An 11,402-nucleotide genomic window follows, 5' to 3' on the forward strand; every position below is an offset into this window, starting at 1 on the left:
TCACCCGTCTCAGTCCATTTCTTCTTTCCAGTCATTAATCCTTTTCTTTTCCCTTACCTTTTAAAAGCAGACAGCGCATCCGCAGAGGCACTACCTCTGCGAATGTTTTATGGAAGGTGATGATCGCTTAACATCAGGTGAACCACCAGCTCAGTTGCCCGATATGACATCAGAAAAAACCAGGTACAAAATAAACTGATTTTTCAATTTATCTGCGCATATGAAAACTGGTATGTTCAAGTACAGCATGGCGGATTATGGCTTAACTCATAGGAGACCCAGCATCTAGCTGTATTCCAGGAGTGCAAACATGTATTAGCTGATGATGATAATGATGATGAATAAGTACATAAGTAATAGTAGGTAGCGGACGGTATAGTAAAAAAAAGTTACATAACTTTATGTGTACAAAAGAGAGATTCTATATTCTTTATATTTTGATAGGTTTTCGTAGAATTCCGCGTCCGCGTAGACCGCGTCCTTTTATTAATGCACTGATTGATTTTTCTTTTTCTATTCAAGAAAATGCCAGGACAAATGATTGGATCTAAAGCAATCATCTACTTTCTTTAAGCAGTGATTCAGATTTAGATCCACTTTGCTACTCCTCTGAAAAATCTACAGCACAGTGTAACTTGTTTTACGTTATATAAAAGCATTATGATTGACTACCGTATATAAAGAAGATTAACGCTACAATATTATTGGGATTCCTTATAGTTCCAATACGAGAGAAGTTCAATAGTATGAATTCAGTTGTAACTAACCAGCTCAAATTTTACTAAGAGTTTGCATTGAAAATATACGAACAGCATTTTATTGATTTCATTTTTATTAACACTATATTCTGAACATGGACCAGGAAGTAAATTTAAATGGCTGATTAAGATAGTTGGCCAATATAATAAATAACTTGACGACTGTTGCAGAATTCATAAAGTATAGAATAGTAATATTGTCCGTGGTAATACTTTACTCTATACTTTATCTGTTGTTGTAAAGAATAAAAAAAATAAACGTCAATTATTCACGAACGACGCCGCAAAAGAAATCGAAGCGTCTGCCGTCTATTTTTAATGAAAATTATAGTACCTTTTTGTTGATTAAAAACTTGGTGAAATCCATAAAATACTACAGAGAACTTAATTTGCTGTGATATACATTTATAGGAACGGTTAAAATGTTGGGTTCGGGTGACGGAGGCCACATTATCAAACTGCGTGGATTGCCTTTCACTACAACCGTCGAAGATGTTCTCGATTTTTTGAGTGGCGTCAACGTTTTAAATGATAAAGAAGGTTTTTATTTATATTATTTATTATTGATCACTGATATTGATTATTTATAGAGCTTCTCCGAAACCAATACGCGAATCGTAAAACCTTAATTGCAGGAGTCCATTTAACTGAAGTGCGACCCGGCCGACCCTCTGGAGAATGTTTTGTGGAGGTTGAAAGTCAAGAAGATGTAGAAGAAGCGTTGAAGAAAGACAAAGAAAACATGGGCAAAAGATATATTGAAGGTAAGGTTTGATTTTATTCAAATTAAATAGTGAAGTTACAATTTGTTTTGATATATTGTATAACGATAAATGCATGTATCCTGTATGCCATGTATGTGCCTGTGCATCCTATCCTACAGTGGAAGAATTTTCGAAACTGGTCCAGTAGATACTAAGAGCAGTATTTACCAACAAACTCTTCAACTTTATATTATTAGTATAGATAGAATTGAATTTGTTTTCAAATATTACAACTGGAACATAGATTTAATCATGTGTGGCACTTAAAATAATAAGAAATTATGTTAACATATTCACATAAAATGACCATATGATTAAAGGACCATTTGAAATATAATAGTATGGATTGTGCTTTGATGTTCAAACATTGCTTATTCAATGTTCCGTCCTTCATTGATAGTTGTTGACTGTTTCTGATTTGTTATCAAGCAGTTGTGTAGAATCACAGTACATATTTATTATGATCAAACTAATATTCAACACAGGCCCTTTTTTAATTCCAAACAATATCATTTTAGTCTTTTCCACTGATCATCAAGATATGGAGTGGGCTCTGAATGCTATGAAGCAGACTGAGAATGGCTTTGAATCACTACCCAATGTCAATGATGATATGGGTGTCGTCAAACTTAGGGGTTTGCCCTTTGGTTGTTCTAAAGAGGAAATTATTCAATTCTTTGATGGTAAGTTTTTGTGTTTTATCTGTATTTGTAATATTTATTATAAATATATACTGCAGAGGAAATTCAATATTACAAATATATATATATTATGATAAATTAACATTATAAGATATGTAAGAATATTTTTGCTGCATTTTTGTGTTCATTATAATAATTTAATATAATGTGAGAGATTTAAGTTTTGAATTATATATCGTTCTTTTTATTAATTTTATTCAAACCACATAGGTCTGTTCTTAAACAATTATAATTTGAGCCATTATAACTACAACAGATTGTCCCAATAGCAAAATTATGCAATAAATGATTAAGGAACCCCTCCACTTGCATGTTAATAAATTAGAGAAATATCATTTATACTCATTTTCATAATACAAATAATAGCTCTAGCTTCAAACAGATAACAACTTCAATAGATTCAAACCTAATAGATGGTGGAATTATTGAAATCTTATGTTTCTTTTTATTTCCTCACAAATTGAATAGTTATTCTGGCTCCACATATGGGTACATTCAAAACACTGTATTTATCGGGTGGGCAGGGCTGGAAGTCGCCCCCGAGGGGGTGCACTTGCTATCGGACCACACGGGGCGGGCCTCTGGCGAGGCGTATGTTTACTTCGTTGACAAAACGGGCGCGCAAGACGCTCTCAGCAGGGACAGGGAGAAAATAGGACACAGGTGGGGGGAATTTGTATCGGTTTTGCGGATATTTGGTGGTGTCTTCGTGTGAAACTTCTTACCTTGATTTAAGATTTTTTTGTATGAATGTCGCGTTTCTTTGGATTTTTGTTTTAAGGCTATTAATATTGAGGATAATTTTATTTGTGTATAGAGGTTTCACCAAGTATTAGTTTAAAAGTAACTTTTTTTATAGTTTTACCTCAATAGGTCCTTTTATTGATCATTTTAAATTTTGAATCAAGCAACATTTACTTTTTTTTTTTTTTTAACGATAGGTTATGATAGACTTAGGTCATCCATTTAAAATTCATTTAAGAGGCACATAGCTATACATTGAATGATGTTTAATCTCAGTTTTTAATAAAGTTTATGTATTAAGTGCGTAGGTGATTAGATCAACAACACTTCCTAATATCCGCAAACAATTTTCAGTTATTTGGTGTAGAGGGATAAGGGACCTCTCCATTTTGGATGTATATGATTTATAGAACCTTAATGCAAAAAAAAAATATTATGCATATTATATATATTTATTACATTGATAAAAAATCTATAAATCATAAATTCCACCTTATTGAGACTACAATAAGATAACTTTTGGGATAATTATAGTTAAATAAGGGCTTAATATTGCACTTCAGAAACGCTGACCACGACTTGTGATCATGTTGTGACCGATATTATTTTGTTTTTTTTTATTATTATGTTAGAGTTCAAATTATAATAGCATGCTTTCGATAATTCGAATAATTACTAATAATATCAGGTGTATTATCATTTTTTTGTAGTAATTATATGATATTTAATATATATCTTGACAAACAAAACAGCCCATAGTACAATGATTCCCAGATTCACTTAAAAATCAATGCTTATGGTGTGGATAAATGTTTTGTTCATTTTGTTATTGACTTTTTTGTTCCCTTTATATAATTTTATGACATAAAAATGCAATGTTGTAAGCCTTAGTGTTATATAGAATATAGAAAAAAAAACAGTAAAATATCTAATGGTGCATGCGATAATTTTTTAATAAAAATTGCGAATTCTTTTAAATTATTATTTCTGTTACTTTTTCACAACGTGATCACGATATTCTGTTATCTATGGTCGCGTTTGTGAAATGCACACGTGATTGGATGTTGAGTTGTCAAAGGTTGGGCGTTCGAGGGGCGCGGGGAGCGGGGAGTTGGGGAAGCGGCGGGAAACTGAAGAGGGAAGACGAAGAGGCGGGAAAGTTTTATGTAATCTGTGGTATTTGAAAATGGAACAACGGTTTTAGGTGCAGAATGAAAAAAAAATCGTTATATATGTTTTTTTGTGGCCATAGTATTTATTTTTTTATACCTTTATGATTTATGCAACACATTTCGTTCTTTTCTACTTTTAAAACATTAATCACTTACTGTCTGATGATTCACTTGGAATATATGAAAAAAAAAGAGAGTTGATCCATTAGAAACATAGTTTTTTCAAGGCATGTCGTTACCGGGACGAAAACATAGTTTATCCATCTTTTGTAGAAAACATACACATGCAATGGACTACATTGTTTCCTTGATTTACACTCACTATATACCTATCCAAACCCAAATTTTCGAGGTAGTTTACCAGTCACCCTAAGTTCACTATCCTAATTTTTTATAAATACATTTCATTGTCTTACACTTTCGACGATTCTTATTGTAGTTTACGGAAATTTATACATTTTCCCTGAATCGACGCCGTTGCAAGTTACATAGAGGTTCAGTTCAGTTATATTTTCTCCGTGAGCCGGACGAGGTACGCAGCGAAGGTCACATTTGACGCATAAGCTTCCAAATTACCACACGTACTATTCACAGACACTACCCGCACTTTGCATATAACCACCAGTAAATTGTACAAAATCAGTGAAATATCAAACGTTGGCCCGTTTCCCTTATCTCACCCGTCCCAGTCCATTCTTTCTTTCCAATCGTCAATTCTTTCCATTTCCCTTACCCCTTAAACGCGGGCAGCTCATCCGCAGAGGCACACCCCTGCGAATGTTCACGGCCAACCAGACCGGCAGTTGCCCGCTATGACTTCAAAAAAAATAAAGATAAAAGAGTTGAGCACCAAACGTACCCCATTGCAGGTATATAGAGGTGTTCCTCAGCTCGCCGGACGAGGTGCGCGCGTACGCGTCGCGCGCGGACGGCGGCGCGCGGCCGCGCGGCTGCCGCCCGACGCCCTACGACCGGGGCGATCGGTTCGCCGGACGGTTCGGGGCGAGGGGCAGGAGCTCGTTTGGGAGGGGTGAGCACTTGTTAACGATTAGCTGTGGATTGTATCAGTAGTAACAGATTGGCTAAGTTTCACCCGTTGTATATCTTAATGCATGTAAATTACGTGTCACATTGCTTGTCCTAAATCAAATCTGCACATGGTGTGCTGTTTGATCCATGACCATGACCATAAGCCAAAGAAAAAGCTGTAAAAAAGTCAGTGAAACTTCCTCTTTCAGGAAGTCCGTAACGAAGAGGGAAACTATTAGTTGGCTCAGCTAAACGCATACTTTCTCGATATACTCAAACCAATTTACCCATATAAAATTATCATGTTTAATTATATTTTTACTACGGCTTGGCAAAAAGCTAGTTAATTTTTTTTTCTATTCTTTAAAAAATTCTCGTTTATAAAACATTTCTATACTATAAAACTAAAAAAAAAAGTGTTATTTTTGCTCTTTTATGTATATTAATCTCCTTAAGGTATAATATTTGTTTGTAACTTCACCCAGGCGGCGGGTTCGGCGCGGCGCGCGGCGGCATGCGGCGCAGCAGCGGCATGCACTGCGTGCACATGAGGGGGCTGCCGTTCAAGGCCACGCCACAGGATATTGCTTATGTAAGACGGAATACTGTGTCATATAGCACATACATACAAATTTATGTATGTGCTATTCATTCATCTATGTCTAGTAGTTATAACAGCAATGCTAACACTAGCACCTAGAGAGACCTTATAAAATTGTAGGTTATTAGTGGGACTCTTTTTGTCATAGCGGGCATCTGAGCTGACGGTAAGCGATCCCCACCGTCCATGAACATAGTAAGGAGAAAAGAATGGATGGAATACTGGAAGGAAAAAATTGACTGGGAACGGGAACAAAGGAAATGGGCCCCCGGCTCCCCCACTCACTCACTCATATTACACTATCATTTATCTTGGATCATAGATCTCACGCAATTTTACTGGATAATCTATATTTGAATATAAAATGACTCCCTATTTCCCTCGGTTACGCCATCACGCGTGGACCCACTTCAGATATAGTTTCACCATTAAAACGCAATTACAATGAGTGACATAGGCCATATATGTACCTCGAGTGAAACCAGGGCGAACAGCTAGTGTAATATAGAGATGTGATTCATTAATTTCATTAAGTTAATTTGTTAATTCAAACGAAACAAACATATGCTCTAAGATAAATAATAACTCGCCATATCATCCCATTTCAAGCCAATCTTCTGTTAGCGAGTGCCACGTACCCCGGTGCGAGCTGGCCCGACTCGCGCCGAATCGTGCTCGACTCCCGCATACATTGGTTACCTTATGATTGGTTCGCTTATCCGCTTATCCACTTGCAGTTCTTCAAGCCGATCCGGCCGGTGAACATAACGATACTGTACGACAACAGCGGGCGGCCGTCCGGCGAGGCGGACGTCGAGTTCGAGTGTCACGACGACGCTATGCGGGTAACGCGCCGTGTCCTATGTCCTGTTCGCTTGAATTTGAATAAATCGTCTATAAAGTTATACATACTTCTCCGAAACGGCTGGACCGATTTTTATAAATTTTTATTCTCGGGTAGGTCTGAGAATCAGCCAACTTATTTCTTTTTCTTTTTTCATACCTCTATATGATAAGAGTAAACAAGGCCAGATTTGACGGGTGAACTAATGCATGTATAAGTCTTATAAAAAAACGTATTTTTTGTGTGTGTATAATAATTTGTACCATTGATTCAGGCAATGCGACGGGACAAAAACAACATGGAGCACAGATACATCGAACTGTTTCTCAACTCTTCCCCGGCGGGCGGCGGCGCGTTCAAGTCCAACAGAAACTTCAGAAATTACTGATAAACATAATATATCGTAATAATAGCCGGTTTCACAGCTTCTGGATGTGTGCTCGGTCAGATAAAAAGTCAAATAATGTATGAAAGTAATTTCAAAATGTGTTGGATAGGCTATCTGTCACATTATCAGCAAGTCGTGAAACTGGCCCTTAATATACTCGTTTATGTGTCGCTTTGACAAACGATAACTATTAAATTTTATATAAATGCAATATATACTGGACGGCATAAACCAACTAAATGTATGGAAAATCAACTGGTTTTATTTTTTTGGAATGTATGTTTGTTACTCTCAGTTAGTATATTAATAATATAGAAGGTCACCGGTTGGACCGTTTCGGATGATCTTTATTAATATTTATTGCCGTGTGAGAGAGTCGTGTACGGAAAAATTGTGAAGTTGCTTGTTTAGTTTTTAAAGAAAGGCATTTATGTGAGTTGACCTCGGGCACGGGTCTCTTCATATATTCCTTTAAGTTATAAATGCTGAAATTGTACAAATTCTTATGATTTTCTTTGAATATTAGCTGAGAGTAATGTTTAAATTCATAGAATACACATTAATATCTTAATTTCTTATTGAAGTTTCCGCGTGATAGTATTACAAACAGAAAAAAAACTGCAGTCATTATTACCGTCCGTTTGTCAAAGCGGTTATTTTAGTTTTAGTCGATTCTTTATTGTATTATTCATTCAATATAAAGAAAGTACAATAGTGTGTTGGTACCGAAATGAACGGTCACATTCTGATTTCATTTCATTGGAAATATATTTTTACAGTTTGGTTTTGTCCGAATGCCATAACGTTATTGTGGGAAGTTTTGAAAACATTATATAAAAATACGTTTTATATAGATACTACGAATATTAAATTGTACACAAGTAGTGTGTGTTATTTTTTTATAAAATACATGTTACTTTTAATAATATATGTACTTCAAACAGTAAAACATGCACGCGGCCCTTGTATAGTGTCCCGAGCTGCTAACAACTTGGCGTATGTAGCTCGGGCTCGTTCCTCCCGCGTCCCGCCCCGCGCCCCCTGCATGTGTCGCCCATCTGAAGATCTTCGTTGAACGACTGCAGTGGCGTAGCTAGAGGGACAAGGGCCCTGGTGCATAGGGAAAGAATCCCTCCTCCCCTCTTTCCGCCTTCCTCCCCTCTTTCAAAGCTGAGGTTAGAGGGCCCCCTGAACTCTGGGGCCCTGGTGCACTGCACCACCTGGCCCAATGATAGCTACGCCACTGAACGACTATATGGATTATGAGACGGTGTTCATTTATTTATTTATAAACACTCTTGAAGAATGCACAGATACACACAAATAATTGTACTAATTGGCGGTCTACTTGCTTTGAAGCAATTTCTACCAGGCAACCTTGGGTATAAGTGTATAAATAACTAATTATTTCAAATATTTGTTCCTCACTAACTATATATTTTCGTATTTGTAGATTTCACATATTTTGAGGTAATTAAGGATATCGGAAATATTGCTAATAATTATCGCTTATCACATAAAGTTATATTATATATTTTTGTCGGTATATAACTTTAGTAACTTAATTTTTATGCGCTTTTAATAAATTCAGAAAACTTCGATGTACCGTGTCTCTGCTGTGTTAATTTAATTAAATACTAAATAGAGATATAATTGTAGTTATGAAATGTTGTAAGGGGCCATGTTGTTTTAAATAAAAACGAATTAAAAATACCGTTATTCAAAACAAGAAGATAATTTGTTGCGTTTTATTTCATTTATATTTTATATAATGTTTTTGATAACTTGTGAAACGTGAAATGACTAAATATATCTACCTCTTATTACTTTTCTGTGTTTTGTAATCCACTGCGTACTTAATTTGGCGGTAACACGTGTGGGTTCGACGATACGGTGTCCCTCGACGAATTTGGTATAAAGCATTATTTACTATATGTGTTGTTTTATTTCTTTACCCTTTAATAAAACTGTAGAGGTCGAATAACTACGTAGGTCGTTCCTGAAATAAATGATAGCCTGCATGTTCCCCAGATTCGATACTTATACAACAAAAAAACTCATTCAAGTATTTCCCTACCTTAGCATGTATAAACAATTAGATACATTTTTTTTGGATTCGAGCTCTTACTATTCATGGCAATTATTTATTTTTATATCTTCAATGTATAGACACAGTTCCTTTCTGTTTATTATATGTATGGATATCTGATATTTTGATATTAGTTCTTAAAAATAAGTATTTGACAATATAAACAGCCTAGAAAAATGTTATAACGCCCCTTCGAAAATACACGACGTGTAAAATTTTGTCGTCCACGCGAGCAAAGTCGTGGGCGGAAAGCTAGCATAGAACATAAGTACATAATAATAACATTTTAGAGAAAATTGTTGTGTTTAAAATATTTTTATCTGCTACTTATCTATCTAGGAATAGTAAACCCCGAAACATTTTTTTAAGAATATCGCATCAAACTAAGGTTGACTAATTGATCAGTAGAAAATAGGTACTAATAAGAAATAAATAAAACCGCAGATTATTAAATTTTATTCTGTATTTTATTTTTCATCATACTGGCAGACGATAAAGTTCATTTTGGCAGAAAAAGTTAATACAGACTGATTTTTTTAGATTTAACAGTTTTTTTTAAATTAGAATTAACAGCTCATAATACTTTGACATTCCGAAATAGATTACTGTTAAACATTGAATGAGCGACTCTCGTTTAACTGATTACTACACAAAATCCACATAAGCCGGTACATGTGGGTGTTTCTGTAAGCAAACGACAAACTTGTGTTGTTACTCGAATCTCGTTGACAAACTTTAATGTTACGAAACATGCCGTCGCAAACAAACACCTTGCTGTCATCTCGACGCCAGAAATCAGGCGGCAATAAAAATGAGCTCTCGAATAAATCATGGGCAATCATTAGTGGGGTCCTCGGAGACGGTGGGGTAAGGGACAGCAGACAGCGATAAAGTTAAACAAAATAACTGCTTGTATGAAAGACTTTAGTGTGATTGTTTTGTCTGCAGTGTTGATGATTGTGATACTTATAATTTAAAGAGAAACGCAACATAAATGTACCTAAGTAATATGGTAATATATAAGTAAATGCATCCATTGTGTGGTTTGGTGGTTGATTTTGATCGCTCAAACTAATTTATTTATGCATTAAGACTACATCTAGAAGCACTTTTGACTCGTCATAACTTATTTTATCCATTTATCCTCGGTTCGGACGGCAATTTCTACAGAGAAGAGTCGGCAGGGAACTCTGTTAATGCTCAGTCGCTATAATATTTATATTCCTAAGCATATAATTAATAGTGTTTAAATTTTTGTAATAAATCTTACTAAAGTACATTATTGAGTACTTACCTTTATGAAAAAAAATACTTTCATAATTGATACCTACTCACGATAATTTCTTATAACTATTATATAAAGTTTTGAAAAACGAGGAAGCTATTACATTCCTACCATATTTTTTCCCATATACGTATTTTATATATCACATTATATACATAATATTAAGTATAAAAACGCCAACAATCGATAAGAATAACTCCAATCGACCTCGGCGTCTATCGCTTATTTCCGTCCACCGCTCGGACGGCAGGGCGCCGCGCTCGCCGCTCTTGCGGCGCCCAGGCGGCACCAATACTAGGCGCCGTCTTATCCCGTGCCCACCACACTCTGAGGTGCCTGTGTATTGTACTCATGTATTTTTGGACATAAAACTACCGATTGCGAAGGTTTCTGATGAAATAAATAAAACGTAAAATAAGGTAGGATTTATCTAATAGGTTCACATTTAAAATTCTTAGGTCCAATAAACTTTTTCTATATAACACTTAAAAAGTAGAGAAATAACAGTAACAACGATTTTTGAGTTCTTCTCTAATGAAACTACATTTTGCTACAGATTAACAACTATTAAGTTTCTTTTAGATCTAACTAACTCAAACATGAGCTAAATAAGCGACGTCTGCTGTTAATTACCAATTATGAGTAATAAATTGGTCTTATTTTAAAAACGTATTTAAAGAAAAATAAAGCTAATTAAATCTTTTCTTATATAATAATATCGTGTGTTTGAACGCGCTTATCTCAGGACCTAATGGTCCGATTTGATAATCTTTCGTGTAGGCTGTATAACATCTTGAATGACGTGCGTAAAATCGCGGAGCACAACTAGTGAAATATAAAGTAATTTTACCCTTTTCTGAGCTTTATGGTTTCTTGTCCTTCTCTCCTTTATTGAATTCTCTAGCTTAACATACTGTCTGGGTATACATAATTATTATAACTAACACATAATAAACAAGACATTTCATTTCTTAAAAACTATCTAGTGAATAATTCGTATTGTACAAGATTAGCTCAGCTTGCGACT

General features: G+C 35.3%; 1 protein-coding gene across 1 annotated transcript; it reads left to right on the top strand.

Annotated features, from left to right (window-relative positions):
- The first annotated feature begins 1,008 nt into the window (after positions 1–1,008).
- LOC119837447 (heterogeneous nuclear ribonucleoprotein F-like) lies at positions 1,009–8,935 on the top strand. Its single transcript, XM_038363035.1, has 8 exons — positions 1,009–1,298; positions 1,394–1,522; positions 2,041–2,205; positions 2,748–2,886; positions 5,009–5,169; positions 5,654–5,760; positions 6,507–6,614; positions 6,888–8,935. Exons 1-8 carry the CDS (start codon positions 1,181–1,183, stop codon positions 6,999–7,001), a joined length of 1,041 nt encoding a protein of 346 aa, XP_038218963.1. The 5' UTR covers positions 1,009–1,180; the 3' UTR covers positions 7,002–8,935.
- The last annotated feature ends 2,467 nt before the right edge of the window (positions 8,936–11,402 follow it).

The sequence above is a fragment of the Zerene cesonia genome, chromosome 3, assembly GCF_012273895.1.
Source record: "Zerene cesonia ecotype Mississippi chromosome 3, Zerene_cesonia_1.1, whole genome shotgun sequence".
NCBI lineage: Eukaryota > Metazoa > Arthropoda > Insecta > Lepidoptera > Pieridae > Zerene > Zerene cesonia.

What these genes read in the sequence shown, in the direction of transcription:
- LOC119837447 (XM_038363035.1), top strand. Translation starts at nt 1,181, where the DNA reads ATGTTGGGTTCGGGTGACGGAGGCCACATTATCAAACTGCGTGGATTG. An exon ending in CGTTTTAAATGATAAAGAAG is followed by an intron (nt 1,299 to 1,393) that starts GTTTTTATTTAT and finishes CCTTAATTGCAG; the next exon opens with GAGTCCATTTAACTGAAGTG. An exon ending in AGGGAGAAAATAGGACACAG is followed by an intron (nt 2,887 to 5,008) that starts GTGGGGGGAATT and finishes ACCCCATTGCAG; the next exon opens with GTATATAGAGGTGTTCCTCA.